At 57.3% G+C, this 16,853-nt stretch overlaps 4 protein-coding genes across 12 annotated transcripts in view; 2 read left to right on the top strand and 2 right to left on the bottom strand.

The window, feature by feature from the left end:
• The window catches only part of PHAF1 (phagophore assembly factor 1), a 28,364-nt gene extending 25,142 nt beyond the window's left edge, over positions 1-3,222 (top strand). For 5 of the 6 annotated variants that reach the window (XM_055412586.2, XM_055412588.2, XM_055412587.2 and 2 more), the window contains exons 16-17: positions 401-473; positions 1,090-3,219. In XM_055412586.2, coding sequence (XP_055268561.1) covers positions 401-473; positions 1,090-1,176 — 160 coding nt within the window. In that variant the 3' untranslated portion in view covers positions 1,177-3,219. Of the gene's footprint in view, positions 1-400; positions 474-1,089 lie in introns of all 6 variants that reach the window. The other variant, XM_088830825.1, reaches the window with a different exon arrangement.
• A 13-nt stretch (positions 3,223-3,235) lies between these two features.
• On the bottom strand, positions 3,236-5,339 carry B3GNT9 (UDP-GlcNAc:betaGal beta-1,3-N-acetylglucosaminyltransferase 9). Of its 4 annotated transcripts, none has more exons than XM_055412593.2 (2): positions 4,945-5,339; positions 3,236-4,610 (listed from the first exon to the last, which is right to left on the bottom strand). In XM_055412593.2, exon 2 carries the CDS (start codon positions 4,582-4,584, stop codon positions 3,379-3,381), a length of 1,206 nt encoding a protein of 401 aa, XP_055268568.2. In that variant the 5' UTR covers positions 4,585-4,610; positions 4,945-5,339; the 3' UTR covers positions 3,236-3,378. The 4 variants fall into 4 exon arrangements, with proteins under 4 accessions (XP_055268568.2, XP_055268566.2, XP_055268567.2 ...); XM_055412591.2 differs by having other exon boundaries at positions 4,949-5,339; XM_055412592.2 differs by having other exon boundaries at positions 4,977-5,339.
• Positions 5,340-7,256: 1,917 nt separating this feature from the next.
• On the bottom strand, positions 7,257-13,367 carry TRADD (TNFRSF1A associated via death domain). Its single transcript, XM_055412596.2, has 5 exons — positions 12,881-13,367; positions 9,670-9,828; positions 8,491-8,768; positions 8,212-8,410; positions 7,257-8,078 (listed from the first exon to the last, which is right to left on the bottom strand). Exons 2-5 carry the CDS (start codon positions 9,818-9,820, stop codon positions 7,768-7,770), a joined length of 939 nt encoding a protein of 312 aa, XP_055268571.1. The 5' UTR covers positions 9,821-9,828; positions 12,881-13,367; the 3' UTR covers positions 7,257-7,767.
• FBXL8 (F-box and leucine rich repeat protein 8) lies at positions 12,995-16,841 on the top strand. The gene is made up of 3 exons (XM_055412595.2): positions 12,995-13,099; positions 14,639-14,807; positions 15,501-16,841. Exons 2-3 carry the CDS (start codon positions 14,656-14,658, stop codon positions 16,471-16,473), a joined length of 1,125 nt encoding a protein of 374 aa, XP_055268570.1. The 5' UTR covers positions 12,995-13,099; positions 14,639-14,655; the 3' UTR covers positions 16,474-16,841.
• The last annotated feature ends 12 nt before the right edge of the window (positions 16,842-16,853 follow it).

Genomic DNA, 16,853 nt, shown 5'->3' with positions numbered 1-16,853 from the left:
CTGCACAGTTACTTGCAACCAGAGGGCCTGCCCCTGGGATAACTCCCCCCTCTCCTACCTCCAGTTACTCAGGCAGTTTGACTAGCTGTCCCCATCACACCTGCTACCTGCTTTAGTTCACAGCCCAATACCTGGTTGCCCTGCTATCTGATGTGCCCTCTCCCTCCTGACTTTGTACATTCCAGTCCAATTGCATAATACCCTTCTGTGCCAAGTGGACTGCATAGGATTTGGTGCTTGAGTGAGATCAGTCAGTGCCTCGGACCTCAAGAGCCCATGTGGGAAACACTCAGAGCCCTGAAGGGCCACTGGCTAACAGCCCCTACCCCAAAAGGGACTGGGTGCCCCACCTTGCCTCGGTCTCTGTCTGCCCCTCTAATTCTGGCTTCCCCGGCCTCAGGTCCTCGTCCCCAAACAACACCAACCCTTTTGGCTCCACATTCTGCTTTGGTCTTCAACGGATGATCTTTGAGGTAAGCCCTGGGGGTTGAATGGCTGGTGATCATGGCAAGGACAGGCAAGTGATGGGGGAGAAAGATTGGGGAGGGCCTGAAGGCCCTGCTGGGCAGGCTCATCCAACAAGATGAGGGGAAATGGGGAGCCCACATTTATATTTGAAAACACGAGTATAATAGCAAAGGGAACCACAGGGCAGGTGGGGCTCTCTCCGCAGGTGTTGGGGGGGCTCTTTAAACGCCATATGAATGAGTGTGCAGTGGGGCGAGTGGCTTTTGAGGCCCCACTGGCTAGGAGAAGAATGGGCTGCCCCTGCTCTCCCATCTGGTTACCATACCTTCAGCAGACCCCTTGCAGTTCCAGAAGGGCTGGACAGATGGGTATGGTGAAGTTTATGTGTCCCGGAGGAATAGGTAGACACAAGGGCAGAGATGACCCTCAGCACGAGCTGGGGGGTGTTGAGGCGTCCGTCCAGCCCCATGTGCAAGTGTGTTGCACACACAGGCGCTGCCTCAAGTGCCTTCTCTTCCGTCACAGCCCAAGACTGATCCCACTGGGGGTTTGTGGGAGTTTTGCTGCGCTTACATCCCTTCGACTCCTCCCCCTCGACTCACTGTCATTTTCTTACACCAGGTCATGCAGAACAACCACATTGCCTCGGTGACCCTGTATGGCCCCCCCAGACCTGGTGCCCACCTGAGAACTGCGGAGCTCCCCTAGGAACGTCATGACCCTGCCCCTCTGCCCCGTGGAACTGTGCATTGCATCCCATTCAGTGGGCCACCCTGTGGGTTTTCTTGGACATCTTGCCAGTGTGGAAGGGCTGTTGTGTTTTGAGGTGGGACTCAGGCTGGGCACTCTGCCATGGGGTGAGAGGCCCAGATATTCCTCAGTCCGTTCTCAGCCTGCTGGTGCCAACAGGGGACACAGACTGCAAAGAGAAGCACAAACTCTGAGCCTTGATACTTGGAGCCAGGAGCTCTCAACTAACATGTAAGGAGACAGGGTTCTGTCTTCCTGTCCCACACACATTGGGAAAACTTGGGACTTTTCTATGGCTGAGAACGCAGGCACCCAAACAAGGACATGGTCCTGCCTTTGGCCCAACATTGCCACATGACCTTTAAGGCAAGTAGGTAGCCTGTCCATAGTACTTGGTTGCGACTTTTGCACTACATCCACTTTAGTTACTTGATGAGCTGGCTGTGGCCAAGGTGGCCCACCTGCCCTTCCCTGTTTCTTTCTTGCACGCGCTCCCTGCCAGGCCCAGTAGGCACAGCCAAGTGGTTGAAACACAACTTTCTACCATCAAGGTACATGCCCAGGCCTGGCTCCACCCGTCTTGGAGCAAGCCTTCAAGGTCGCCTGTTCCCCTGCTCTGCCCTAACGTGGCTGGTGGGGCTGCATGTTTCCATTCTGTTTGCCTCTTTTATTTAATGCCAAAGTTTTAGCCAAAGACATCTTCCTCCTTTTTTGTGTGTTTCAGCATTCTGTTCTGCACTGTGGGCTTGGCTCTCCTGCCCTGACTCTGGGCAGTGTCCCCTGGCCGGGCCCTTTCACATGGCTCAAGGCCTCTGGGGCTCATGGAGGGCTGGGCTGCTCCCTCTTCATGGGACTTGCTAAGGAAGAAGCATATGTGCTTTAAAAATATTAATCCTTTTGAAAAGAATTGAGAAGAGAAATGTATAATTTTATCCCATTTTTAATATTTTGGTCTAGCGACTTGTGATACATAGATGACAATTTTGTGAGGTTTTTCAAATGTGTGTACAGATTTTTGTAAATATGACTCTTTTGTAATTAATTCATGTACAGCCTCATCCTGTATAGTTTAACAGTGAATGTGCGGGGGACCAGCCCCGGGCTCCTGTGTGACGTTCCCATGACTTCGTAACTGATTGGTGTCTTCCCGTGTGGATGGTGGCCTGGCCAGAGATCCCCACACATCCCACTGTGGGGCAGCCAGGACTCTTCCCATCCTCCTCGAATGGGGGAATCTTCCTCATGCCCTGCCCATACCCCTCCTCCAATAAAGACCTATGCCCTCAGCAACAGCTCCCCATGTGCTGATGCTGGGATGTTTGTACTAAAATAAGCCTGGAGGCATTGGTGGTTTTTTTTTGTTTTTGAGAAAGGGGTGGTTGAAGAAGATGGGGAATTTTACAGCTGAAATCATCTTAGAAGAGGTTCCTTGGCTTCTCTGAAGGGGGCAGCACAGACTCCAGTGGGAGACTGGCATAGTTGCATGGGTGTAGGTTCTCCCGTGGGTAGCTGGAGGTGGGGGAGACTTCAGGTCGGAAGTGTGCCTCCATCCCAGGTGTTCCACCTAGTCCAGGGCTCAGGAGGGGCTGGCCCCAGGAAAGCAGATCTAAAGACCTCGACAGGGCTAAGACCAGTTTGCAAACTGGAGGGGCAGATAGGAAGCAAAACACCTACTTTCAGATTGAATTTTGGCAGAATGGCTGCCAGTTCCATGAGGACTGAGGCCAGGCCCTTTACTCCTCCCTTGAGAAAAACCTGCATTTGTTGGCATCACTCTAGGGGTTCTGAACTAAGGAGCATGGCCAGACTTCTTGAGCCTCTGCCGCCACCCCTCCCCACAGACATACACTCACACATCCCTGTTGGGAGGACCAAGCATATTCACCTGCTTGGCAAAGAGCCTGGTTCTCCACCACCTCAGCCCTCACTATCTCAAAAGTGCCACCATTAGATTGGTTCCAGATCACCACCCAGTAGAGAGGGTCAGCAGGAGCCAAGCTCAGTCTTCATTCCCTGGGCCTTCTGAAGGCAGACACCTGGATACCCCTTTATGGGGAAGAACCACATACACAGCACTAACCTGCCTGGGAAAGCTACCCTTCAAGCTACCTCCCACTTATATCCTGGGTCTGAATGAAGGGGGCTTAGAGCTGTGATAGGCTAGGGGCCCCACTGGAAAGGGCCAGCAGGAACAGGCCACGGACGTGCACAAGCTGGCCCGTTCGGCCCGTGCAGCAGGTGCCACATAAGCCAGATGTCAGCAGCTGAGAGCCCGTGCACTACAACCAGCTCGCGATAAAAGCAGGGGTCGAAGGTGTGGAGGTGCGGCGCGGCTGACGGTCGAGGGATGCCAAAAGTGCGGAAAGCAGGATGAGGCTCAGGCGTGAGGCGCAGGCGCTGTAGACACATGCCCAGAAAGACATCGTCGATGGGGAAAAGCTCAACCTGCGCGCAGGCACCGGCCAGGCGGCGCAGCGTGGCCCCCGAGAGCACGAAGCCGCCGCCGCCTGCGTAGGCCGGGTAGGCTGGCAGGCCGTACACAGCCTCCGGGATGTAGTACTTGCTGGCCCGCACGCGGATTGGCCGCGCCTGCACGATCACGTCACCTGCAAGCAGGTCCTGCGCCGGATCCCTCGGCGCCAGGAACTCCAGCAGGTTTCCCACGTGCACGAACACGTCGGCGTCGCCTTTAAAAACGAAGCGCACGTCGGGGCAGTAGGCGGAGGCCCAGGCCAGAAAGTGGATCTCCTTGAGCGTTAGGTTGAAGAAAGTGTCGTCGAAGGCCCAGAGCAGGATGTCCGCATACGCGCGGCTCTCGGCACGCAGCAGGGCGCTCCAGTGCGTTTGAGTGCCCGCCTCCGCCTCACCCACGACTGCGCCTGCGCCCCTGGGTACGCCCAGCAAGAACACCCGGCGCACTAGCGCCCCCTGCACGCGCCCCTCAGCACCCCACGTCTGGCGTACGGCCTGGCGCCGCTCGAAGTCCGCCGCCACCGACTTGACGGCGATGAGCAGGTCGGGTCCGCGGGGCAACGCGCCATTTCCTTGGCACTTGTGCGGCTGATTAATGAGGAGAGGGAAGCGCCGCTGGTCCTTGGCGCGCAGATAGCGGCCGAAGTCAAAGGGTCCCGTGGGCGTGGGCGGCTCCGGCGTATCCCCTTCGTAGGCCGGAGGGGCTGCACCCGTGTCCGGGGCCTGAAATACACGGAGCCCGGGGGTGGGCCCCGGCGCCGCCCCCGCTTGTGCTCGCGGCGCGCTCGTCGTCGGGGCCGCGCCTTCGTGCTGCGCGTAGAGCAGGAGGCCGAGGGTGGCGCCGAGGAGCAGGGTGAGCAACGCTTCTCGGCGTAGGCGCAGCCTCCGCCTCATGTCAGCCTGGCCGGCGCTCGCGCCTCCTGCGGAGAGACTCAGTCAGGGGCTCGCGACGAGGAAGCTAACAGCCGGCGGGGGCTCCCGCCCCGCACTCCCGGAGGGGAGGCCGCGGGAGGCCACAGGCCAGGGGTCTCCGGCTACTGGTCGTTCACCCCCCTCCGGGTACTCCTATTTTGGACCCTAACTCCCCCCACTGGGATGGACACCCTGAAAGGACAAGAGGTTCCTCCTCTTAGCCGGCTGCCACCCTCCCAGCTCCGGCCCAGGACGGTGCCCCAGAGCCGGGCTGGGAGACAAGGAGCCTCGGGCCCACCCCCCTTCCCGCGCTGAGGCCGTATCCCTTCCACCCATCCCTACCCACCACGGCGGTCCTTGGGATCCTGACACACCTTCGGCCCTTGGGAGTGGCGCGGCCCCGGATGCCGGGGCCTCCGGGGCTCAGCGCAGGGTCCCAAGGGCGGCCATGGACGGGGCCTGGGCCAAATGCAACGTTGGCAGGAAGGGGGGCCAGGGCCGCTGCCACGTGACCCTACAGCTGTGTGCGCCCGGACATCTGGAGCTCAGCTCCGCCCTGGCGCCGCGGGAAAGCTGTCTCCAAGTGGAGACTAATCTCTGAAAGGGATCCTCACGGTCAGCTCTCTCCGGAAGGCTCAAAGAGGTGAGTTCTGGTCTTCGTTCTGACTTAAACTCCCCAATTCTGTCTTTCCAGGGGACAGGAAGAAGCACTAGCCATTTTGGTTAGTTTCTCCCCCCTTGCCTCTCCGGAGCCGGAAGGGCCTGGGCTGGCAGGAGCCCCAGCGCAGGCGGGCTTGGCATCCCTGGCCCCTCCCAGGCCATGATTGGAAGTGACTCTTCTCTGCGTACCAGGAGCCCTGGTTCCCCAGGTACACGGAGCCTCCTTTCTTCTGGTTCTGCCGTGCCCGCCAACAGACACACCACACACACAAGGACCAAGATGACTGCTTGCTCATTCTCACAACCCTGGCAGCAGCTGTCCTGGGTGATGCCCAGATGGGAATACTCCTTCTCAGGGAGTCAGGTGACTCGCCCAGGATCAGACAGACAGAAGGGACTGCCCAGGACTTCTGGAATTCCATCCAGGACTCTTTCCTCTGTCCTCCGTTGCCCCTCTCCCTACCCATCCGCAGGGATACAGGAGAGGGGGCCAACCCTCTCTGCTTTAACTTCACAGGTGAGCACTTCAACCTGTATCTGCAGAGGCAATTCTGAGTCCTCTCGTCCCTAGTGGCCCAGGCCAGCATAGCCTCCTGCAGGAGGAAATCACCGTGCCTGGGCCCACTGCAGGCCAGACAGGTTGGCAGGGATTGGTTCAGCTTGGAGAACTCCCGAAGTAGGTCAGTGTGCAAAGGGTTTGATCAGAACCCAGGTGGGCAGAGAGGTGAAGACTGAGAGGCCAGACCTTGCCCAGCTGTGCTGCCACCTCTCTCTCCCTGGAACTCAGAGCCTCCAGGTCCCAGCCCATGCAGTGGGGCCTGGAGTAGACAACCCCACCCCGAGTTTCTGAGGGCAGACTAGGGAACCAGCACTGCTACCCAGCACCATCTTCTTTCCCAGTGGTTATGACTGCTCCTGACTTCTTCCCACCAATGTTCTCCCAAAATAAACCCTCCCTCCATCCTGGGCCTCACTCTCCTGCTCACAGATTTTTCAGGAGTCCTCTCCTATCTGTGGCTTTCTCTACTGCTTCCACTCCCATCCCTCCTGTGGTCTGGTATCAGGCTGTCCCCACTATGTCCCAGAAACAGCCTCCACCTAGTAACCTTTTCCCTGACTCCAGTGGACACTCCTCAGCCTTCACAAATTCTCAGCCTCCATCACAGCAGATAGAGTCATTCCTCTGGCTTCCACATCTGGTTTTCCTCCTTCCGCTTTGGGTTGCTCTTTTTTCCAGTTGGTGTCCTTCAGGACCTCCCCCTGGGCTGTCCCACCCACGCCCACCTGTATGTTTCAGAGTCCTTAGCCTTGACCCTCTCCTGAACTCAAAACTACAGCTCTAGCTATCCTTGAACTCTGGGTGTTCGACAGGAACATCATGCCCAGCTTGTCCCAAACAGAGCAAGCACTTCACCTTCCCCAGGGCCCCTATTTCAGCAGGCAGATCCCTCCTCCCATCTAACTGGTAAAATCAGAAACTCTGGAGTCCTCTCCCACCCTCTCCTCATTCAGCGTCAGCATGCCTGTTGTCCTTTGTCCTGAACAGCTCGCAGTGTTCATCCATTTCCTCCATCTCTGCTACCAACTGCCTCAGCCTGGGGACTGTACTCTCTCTTCCTCTGAATCCTCACTCCCAGCCTGAACTGTCAAACCCCTTTAAAGGCCTCTCACTTGCCTCCGGATAAAATCCAAACTCTTGCAAAATGGTTTACCAGACCCCATACTCTCCACCTCCCCCGTTCTCCAATGGGTCTCTGCAAATCCACCCACTCCTAGATCCAGCCACTGTAAACCTTCTGTTCTAACATCCCTCCCTCTCACCTTCCTCAAGACTTCACCTGAGGCTGGCCATGTCCAGAATACTGCCCTTCTCTCATTCCATCCCCCGCCAATATTCACACTCATTTCTCCCCAAAGAAGCCTTTTTAACCTGGGTTAGGCCCCTGCTCAGTTGTTCCCACAATGCCTTGTATTTTTCACATCCACAAAATGGGTAGTATTTTATTACTTTATATTCAGAGTCCCACACTGAGTGTGAACTGACAACAGACAAGATTCGTGTGTTTTGTTCACCACAGTATTTGCAGCATCCAGGATGATGCTTAGGGTACAGCAGGTCCTTAATGAATAATAATGAATGAAGAGGTAAAGTCTGGCTGAAAGCCCTTCTTCTAGGGTGAGAGAAGGTGAAGCTGACCTTGCAGCAGGTCTGTTCTATATACTAGGATAGAGACCCATTCACTCTGTCTGTATCCTAGGATATACAACACAATGCCCAGTGGCACCCCAGCAGACATGGTGGGTGCTTGTCTGACTTCTGGAGAAGGCCATCATCTCTGCGCCGCAGCTCCAGCAGCTCAGCTAAGTGGCATTGCTAAGTGTGGTCTCAGAGTCGCATGGTGGACAAGAGGTCAGCAGTAGCAGCAGAAGGGACCCTGCGGTCATCCAGGTGCTCCAAACCCTGGCTGGGCTACTGACCGACCTCCCCTTTCTCCGGTACTCGGCCTAGGCCAGGCTGCTGTCAGGATTCGCCAGGCCCAGCAAGTCCTCCGCCAGGCTGGTGAGCTCGTTCTCCTCGAGCGCCTCCACCAGGCGCTGCAGCGTGGCGCGGCGGCCCTCGGCCTGCACAAAGCGCCGCAGCAGCTGGAAGGCCTGCTCGTACAGCCCCTCGCGCTCATATTCATAGGCCAGTGAGTCCAGCGCCGGGTCCCGCAGCGCGCGGCAACTGCGCTGCAGAGAGCGCCCCACCTTGCGCCACTTGAGGCCCACTGAGCGGGCGAACTTCTGTTGATCCTGCAGGTTCAGCGGCCGGTTCACTGCAGAGAGAGTGGGGAGGGAGTGAGCTCGGGACACCCTTCCATTCCCACCGTGACTACCCTGCCCAGACTTCGCCCCTCCCCAAGTTTCATCCTCCTGAGGATCCTGCCTTTCCCTCGCCAGTAGTCTCACCTATGGGCTGACCCTGGAACAAAAAAGTCTGGCCAGGCATCGGTGGTGGCGGTTTCTCCTCCGGCGGAGAAGGTGCCAGAGACTTCGAGGGGGCTGGAGTGTCTTGCACCTCGCCCCCTTGGCCCGCCGCCAAGCCACACGTCAGATTCCTGAGCGCATCCTCCAACTCAGTGAGTTCCTCATCCCGGAGCCGGTCAGGCTAGAGGAGAATGCGGCGTGGGTGGGGGTCTCCGCAGCGAATTCCCGCCCCACCCCATCCTGGCCCCAACCCGGCCGCACCTTCTGGGCGCATATGCAGTTCAAACAGCGCTCCTCGTCGGTCAGCAATGCATCCAGCTGCTCGGCGCCAGCGCGCAGCTCCAGTTGCAACGGCACCGAGTTCAGGGCCAGTGCCCGAGCCAGGCACCCTTGCAGCGTGGCTCGCAGCGCCCCCTCGCGGTAGGCGCGGAGGAAGCGGCCGCACACCTGGCGCCCGCTGAAACGCAGTTGCACGATCAGCTGCGGGTCGCTGCGGTGGATCTTGAGCATCTGCAGCACGTCGGGGCTCCCGCCACTCTCTGCGGAGGCAGGCAGTCAGGCGCCATGCGGTCCCCATGCGGGGCCATGCTCCATGAGGCCGGAGAAGGAATGAAGCCTGAGATGAGACGCCTTCCCCACCCCCAGACTCCTAGGGGCGCGGGCATACCCCAGAGCTCCCGGCTGGGAAGCAGAATGATGAGGCAAAGAGCAACAACCCAGAATAAAGGCAAGGACCTATCACAGGGATCATCCTGAGACGGAGTGGGTGCCACTCTCGCTGCATCCCTGAAGCCTCAAATGAAGGTTGGCAAAAGGGATGTGGAAGAGACTTTGCAGCGTAGAAAGGGGCGTTTGCCCTGGGCAGCCAAGACCTCTGGGTAGGCAGCTGGCCATGCAGTGGGCGCGAGGTTTCAGGTCTTCTGCCTCCTAGTACTGCTTCCCCCCTCCCAAGGAGAGAGGGGCTTTTGCTGTTCTGAGGCTGGGGCCAGGTCCCCCAACAAGCTTCAACCTCCTGTGGCCTCTGCCTTGAGATGGGAAAAGTAGGCTGGAAAGGGAGGTACTGGGGAAGGGTCTTGGGCAAGGAGTGCTGCAGTGAGAGAGGAAGAAAGAGAGTGTAAGATTAGTAGAAAGCAGTGAGCAAGCGGCCTGATCTGGGGAGTGGGAGGGCATGGAGTAGGGGGATATTAGTGCACATATAGGTAGACTATACATAGACACAGGGACACAAGTCTATACCGAAGGGCACTTATGCATACCAGAGAAGAAAGACCCCACATAACCAGGCATCGTCCTCCTGTCGTCCCCAAGGAATCTTTTCCTCAAAGCAGTGATTAAGCACAAGCCCATGGAGTTGAAGGGGTGGGGAGTCTCTGTCCCTGGCCCGGCCCACAAAAGCCCCAGGCCACCCTTTCTTCCCCAAGTGCCTGCCCAGCAACACACCTGCCAGGGCAGTCCGGAGAGCCCTGTACATTGCCACTTTCTTCTGCTGGTGAGCGTAGGCATCGGACAAGACCACTTTGTCCATCGAGGACTCCACAAACAGGTATGCGCTGCCCACCCACTCCTCAAGCCCATTTGGCCCAGCCGCCATCTTGCCTCCTAGGGACAGGACAGGCATTCAGATCACCTCCGGCCCAGCCCTGGAGACAGCTTTCCAGTCCCATGTGGCCCAGCTGTCCCCACCCAGCTGGCACACTTGTGAAGGTTAAGTTCATAATCCCCTAGGCAGCTCCTTTTGCTTCTGGTCCCAGCTCGGCTAAGAGTTGTAGTCAGGACTGTCCCTCCACTGCCTTCTCTGAGAAAGAGCCCAGGGTCACAGGGGTGAGAGAGGAGAGGGACAGTGTTGCAGTAAAAGCAAAGAAGTTCTGCCCAGATCAGGGTGTCTCTCTTTTCAAAGCTGACTGGAGACACCCTCCTCCTGGATGGTGCCCACGCCCCACAGCACAACCAGACTCATGTCCTGGTATGCCCTCAGTTCAAATTTGAGGATCCCCATAGGGATCCCAGAGCCCCCCACTTAGGTTTCCTCTCCAGCATTCCTGCTGTACCTTCTGGTTTTACTTCAAAGGACACCTGTAGTTTGCGCCTGCCCAGATTCTCTACTGCAGTCCTGACTGACCTCTGGGGACTCCCTTCTACTCTTTTCTCAATCCACAGGCCTGTTGGAAGGACCAGCCTCGCTCCTGACGTCCAGCCTAGCTAATCTGCATCTTCCATTCACCTTCCTGAAATGGCTTGTTCTGAGTTGGGCACAGGATTCATATTGGACCTATCAGAATCAACCTGCAATTTGGGCTTCCCTGTTGGCTCAGTCAGTAAAGTGTCTGCCTTCAATGCAGGAGACCTGGGTTCAACCCCTGAGTTGGGAAGATCCCCTGGAGAAGGAAATGGCAACCCACTCCAGTAGTCATGCCTGGAGAATTCCATGGAAGGAGCCTGGTGGCTAGTCTATGGACTCATAAGAGTCAGACACGTCTTAGCAACTAAACCAATAGGAAAGAGGAACACGTTTCCCTTTCCTATCTTGAAGCTGAGCTAGAAGGAAGGGTAGGTCTCCTTTGCCATTCTCAGCCTGACTGAGAATGAAACTGGCATAGAAAGCTACAGAGCCAAGAGATGAAGAAGTGCACCCCTAACCACACCATGTCCCTGGCTGTAGCTGCATCTTGGACTTTTCTGTTATGTGAATTAAACCATTCCTTTTTAGTCTCAAGTCTTTGGAGATAGTCTCTTGTCTGATGCCATTCAAGTTGTTCTGATACATGCTCCTTCTCTGTCCAAACACAGTCAGGGCCCTTGACATTAGCATCTCCTCTAATCTATCTTCAACAAAATCCTACCTCTAGATCAGGGAGCAAAATTCTCAGTCAGGGAACCATGGCACCGGCCTGTCAGTGGCCTTCTAGCCACAGCACTATGAGCAACAGGTGGAGAACTGCCCTGCCTCTTCCTTCAGACCTTACCTGAGGCAACATCATACCCTTTTCCTAGAAAAATGGGCTCAAGGGAAGTCCCTGGTGGTCCAGTGGTTAGGACTCAGTGCTTTCACTGCCAAGGGCCTGGGTTCAATCCCTGGTCAGGGAACTAAGGTCCCTCAAGCTGTGCTGTGCAGCTGGCAAATTTAAAAAATAGTAATAATAAAGGAAAAGAGAAATGGCACCCTCCACTTTCACCCAGACCTGGCAGGAAGAACGATACCTGATAACCCTACCCTGAGTTTGGGCACAGGGAACATATCTCTTGGCCAGCTCCCCCCATAATCTTTTGGTAGAAAACTTACTAATACTTGTGTGTTTACCCAAAATAATAGAAATTAACAAAAAAATAGCATTGTTTATTTCTCTTGGGGAAGGGGGAGATTGGGGTGGTTTTTATTTTCATTTTATTTAAATATTCTACTTAATGTGAAATAGAGACATTTCTTTTGTATTAAAAAGGCATATTTGTTTTTCTTAAAAAGCAAAACAAAAATGGGGTAGATGACAAGTGGGACCCAGAGCAGTAGGGAGACAAGTGGGAAGTCCTGGGGTACTGGCCCAGAGTGGAGAAGTGGGAACCTGGCCCCAAAATGTTTCCTCTTTCACATTTTCTTAGCCCCCTGACTGGAGGGTGCTGACCCCATAGGGTGGTTAAGTAAGGGCAGGACCAGACAGTCCTCTGCCCACCTGGCCAGCCTGCAGGACACTGCAAACCAAGAGGAGGGGGGAATCTGTCATACTGTCTAGGACTGGAATGGGAGAAGTCAAACAGCCTGATAACTGTTGAGAAGTGGCAGGGGTGGGGCGGGGTGGGGGGCGGGCCTTGGCTAGCTAAGCCCCCCTTGGGAACTCTGTGTCCCTTCACAGAAGGCCCTCCTCGGGAAGCCCCGCGCCCCACCCACCTGGAGTCCGCTTCTCTACCAGCGGGGCCCGCCGGGGTCCTGGGAACCCTTAGCTGAGCTGAGACCGTAAGGGACACGAGGGTACCGACTCAGGAAAATATGCCTCTGCCATCGGTAGCCAGCCGGAACAGCGCTCCATTAACACAGGGTGAGGTGGTTGGATGGCATCACTGACTCAATGGACATGAGTGTGAGCAAACTCTGAGAGATGGTGAAGGACAGGGAAGCCTGGCGTTCTACAATCCACGGGGTCGCGAAGAGTCGGACACGACTTAGCGACTGAACAATAACAGTCCTGAATAGCTCCACTTCTGGCCGGCTAGGCGGTGACGACCTGCAGGCGTGGCCTCTCAAGGACTGAGAAGTTGCGAGTCCCAGCATCTACTCAAGCAGAGCCTCTCACGAGCTCTAGAGGGGAGCTCCTCGGCCTCCCACTAGCCCACCCTCCTGCTGGAGTTTCGAGCTTGCTACTGGCTCTGACCGGCAAGGGGTTTCTCGAATGTCTGTTCAGAACCAGCCCGACCCCGTCCTCTCACCCACAGGCCCTGCCCCGCCTTGAAAGCCCCTAGCTGGGACAAGGCACTCGCAGGGGCCAAGTCGGTACCCTCGCTCCAGCCTCCCACGGAAACAGCCCAATAGGCCACCACCACCACCACCACCTGACCCGAGCAGCCGCGGTGACAACCGCACCGCGCCCGTGCTCCTGAGCCAGGATCCGCCTCGGCTCCTGCCGGCAACGGAAAGCCCACCCCACCCACCCTCTGCACTAACCTGGCCGCCTGGGCCCGGCCTGGATTCCCACGGCCGCCGGCTTCCACTGGACTCGCGCTGCTTCCGGGTGTGCGCGGAGCGCAGGGGCGGCACCCCAGTCCGAGCCGCCCCGTCCGTCCCGGCGTCCCTCCCCCCGGGTTCCCCGCGGTTCCTTCCCGCCACCGTCCTCTGCGGCCAGTCCCCAGCCTCTGGGCAAAGCCCACCCGAACCGCTGCGCAGGTAAGACACTGGCGCCTGAGGTCAAACAGCAGGCGGAACTGCCCGCGGCAAGGGACTTCGAGGACTTGTGGTTCTTACGAGGCCGGAGGGCCCGAGGGTGAGAGTCGATCCTCTTCCTCCAGCGGGTAACGGACGGAGCAGCGAGGGGGCGTCCCCTTCTGGGTGGTCGAGCTCGAAGATCCCTGATCTCTGATTTTACCTGACACTCTGAACTGGGTGCCAAGTTCAAGCGTGGCGGAGGGTATCGGAAACTCCCTGGTACTCGAAACGCAAATTCCAGCAAGTACCGTTAGCCTAGAAAATATGGGGAAATAGAAGACTGGCCAGTGGCGTCAAACGTTGTGTACCAAAACCTTTAAGCACCTTAAACTAAAATTGGCAACTTCAAAAAGGACGCAGTCTCCAACAAAGGCCGCGCTCTGATGTGGGTCTGCGGAATTCCAGTTGAGACTAAACCGCCCAACGGGTGCCTGGGATGCTCGGGGTTCAGGATCGGAATTTGAATCCAGGGTCCCTCAGGCCCCCACAACCCCAAGATTTTCTCTGCCTCGCTGGCCTCTCATTGGAAGAACCCAAGTTGTCTCCCCCTGTGAAGTGGAGGAAGGAGCCTCCCTTCTCCTTGCGGATTCAGCTACGCCCCACCCGCATCTCTGCTTCCTGATTGGCTCCTGGTCCCTGCCAATTAAAAGTTTTCCTTCATGTTTCCGCCCTATTAACCCTGCCGTCACTCTCTAGGGACGGGTGTGGCTAGGACCCGGTTTCTCAACTTGGGACCTGTGGCATACACCTGCGCTTGTTGAAATTCATATTCCTGGGCCCTACTGTTTGAAGAGAGCTTGAATTAGTAGGTGGGGCCATGAAATCTGTAGTGTGAACAAATGTCCGGTTGATTCTGGTGCCCAGCGCCCTTTTAGAACCCATTTCAATGGCCCTTGGTGTTTGGCCTCCGTCGTTCTCTAAGTACTCAGGGTCTAAGTTGGGAGGCAAGCAGTTCAGTGACCTCTATAAAGCTAGTCCGGGCTCTCTGACCGCCGTGATGATGCGGTAGAGGGAGACTGGGGCGAGGGGTTGGGGAAGACGTGGTGGTCTGGAGTCAGGGCCTGGGCAGTGGCCCTCCAACTTCCTCAGAGAAGACTTTGGTGTCTAGGAGAAAGATCTGACAGCATCGTCCCAAATCCGGGTATTTGGCTTTATCAACCTGGTGCACGGGTCGTGATTGAGTTCCTTCTAATAGAGTATTATAAAACGTGGATTTGTTCAACAAGTGAAAATGTAGTTTAAAGGAAGAATCAGAAATGCTCGGCATCCCAGGCAGATTTCATGGGTCTGAGATCTGTGTACAGAGTCCCAAGCTTGGTTTAATAGCTTGGGTAAATGCTCTGCTGTCACGGTCTTGAAATCCTAGATAATATTTTAAACAGAGAGACCCACATTTTCATTTTGCACTGGGCTCTGCAAATTTACATAGCGGATCCTGGGCCCCAAGCATTTCTACACATAGGCTCCAGGTGTTCCCCTCACACTGTTGCCTTCCTGCAGGGGGCCCCCACCTGGCCATGGCCGAGCCTGGAGAACAGTTGCCGGAGGAAGTGCTGGCGCTCATCTTCCGCCACCTGCCCCTGCCTGACCGCGCTGCTGCAGCGAGGGTCTGCAGAGCTTGGGCTGCCGCTGCCACCTGCAGCGTTGTGTGGCACGACACGAGCATCAGGTGAGCTGGCTCTTCCCCCTCCCATCTTCTCCCAGTCTTGGTAGAGTCAGAGGTTGGGGAGATGCAGTGACTCTTGGAACTCCGGGAATTGGTGATGGACAGGGAGGCCTGGCGTGCTGTGATTCATGGGGTCGCAAAGAGTCCGACACGACTGGGCGACTGAACTGAACTGAACTTCCCCATATTAAAAAGCGTCATTTCTAACATTGGCCAACTACTGTGTACCAACTGTTGTTCTAAGGGCCTTACGTATACCAATCTTTCTAATCCTCACAAACACTTTATGCGATGGCCGAGTAGTAGTATTATCTCCATTGCACAGATAAAAAATTGAGGCAGATTTAATTACTTACTCACTCAACTGAGAAGTGACAGGCGGAATGTGAATAAGGCAGCTCAGAGGCCCCGCCCCGTCTCCTGAAAGACCAATGAGAAAGCCCATTTTCTAAGATACCCTGGCTCTCTCTGGCACGGTTTCAACTGGCGGCAGATGCCTCTGAAGGAAGGGATAGGGTTCCCTCCTAGCATACCTAGGAGCGACCAGGCACGGTCCGAACAGGGAGGTGTGTGGGTAGGGGGCAGGAAGTGGGGATGGTAACCGGAACCCAGAGAGAGGGGTGGGTTAGAGACCTCTAGCCAGGTCGCAGGGACTTGGCCGGCCGATGCATTTTCTCCACCACTCCTACCCCCAAGTTGCGACTGTGAGCTGGAAGGCATGCTGCCGCCGTATCTGTCCGCCTGCCTGGACCACGTTCAGAATCTCTGGCTGGAATTTGAGCCGTCGAGGAAGTCGAGTCGCCGGGCGGCCACGGAGTTACTGACTGCACTGGCGGGTCGTACTCCCGGGCTGCGAGGCCTGTGCCTGGAATGCCGAGGAGAAAAGCCGCTCTTCGACGCCGGCCGCGACGTCCTGGACGCGGTGCACTCCCTTTGTGGGGCAGCCCGCGCGCTGCGCCACCTCGACCTGCGGCGCCTGCCCTTCTCACTGGACGACTCGCTGGTGCTGCAGGTGGCACACGGTTGTCCTGAGCTCCGCAGCCTTTTTCTGGATAACAGAACGCTGGTGGGCAGCGTGGGGCCGGGCTCGGTGCTCTTGCTACTAGAGGGCTGCCCCTGCCTTCGCGCCCTTGGCCTGCACCTGGCCAGCCTGTCGCGCACTGCGCTCGAGGCACTGGCAGCGCCAGAGCGCGCGCCTTTCGAGCTCCTCACCCTGCGGTGCGCGTGTCCGGAAGACGCACGCGCGCCCCCCCTGCCTGATGAAGCCTGGGCCGCGTTGAGCCGCCGCCACCCGGGACTGGAGGTAGAGCTGGAGCTAGAGCCGGTGCTGCCTGCAGAGAGCGTGACGCGTGTCCTGCAGCCAGCCGTACCCGTGGCTGCGCTGCGCCTCAGCCTCTCTGGGGACACCGTAGGCCCGGTGCGCTTCGCGGCGCGCCACTACGCCGCAACCTTGCGCGCGCTTGAGGTGCGAGCCGCCTCCTCGGCCGAGCTGGACGCCGCACTGGAGGAGCTGGCAGCGCGCTGCGCGGGCCTGCGCGAGGTGCACTGCTTCTGCGTGGTGCGACCTTCCGTGCTGCACGCCTTCCGCGCGCACTGCCCGCGCCTGCGCAGCTACACGCTCAAGCTAACGCGGGAGCCCCATCCCTGGCGGCCCACGCTTGTGGCGTGATGGGACAAACGCTGTCTCCGCTCCTTGCGGACGTGTGTCCTTTGAAATGCTGCGTGGGTTTGCCCAGGGGCGGGCCAGCTGCTCGCCCTCTCCTTTGGGACTCTTGCCTCTTGTCCCTGTCGAGGATTGGAGCCAATGGAGTGGCGTCGGTACCGGTCCAGGGCGCCCTGAGCCCGTTGCTTTCAACATCTGCAGACACCCACTGTCCCCGAAGTACAGGGATCACCCTCCTCCAACCCCAGTCCTCTGCAAACGTGTCGCTAGCTAGCTCGGCGGCCCTGGCGTGGGGGGAGGGAAGGCACTGGCTCAAGTGCCTCAGGGGCGTGTATGAAATAAACAAATCAAGCACTATCTCTGCGTTCTGTGAAAGGCCGGGTCTG

This window comes from Moschus berezovskii, chromosome 22 (genome assembly GCF_049115385.1).
Source record: "Moschus berezovskii isolate FMDL1 chromosome 22, NW_MosBer_1.0, whole genome shotgun sequence".
NCBI classification, from domain to species: Eukaryota; Metazoa; Chordata; class Mammalia; order Artiodactyla; family Moschidae; genus Moschus; species Moschus berezovskii.
This window is presented reverse-complemented; position numbering and strand designations above follow the sequence as displayed.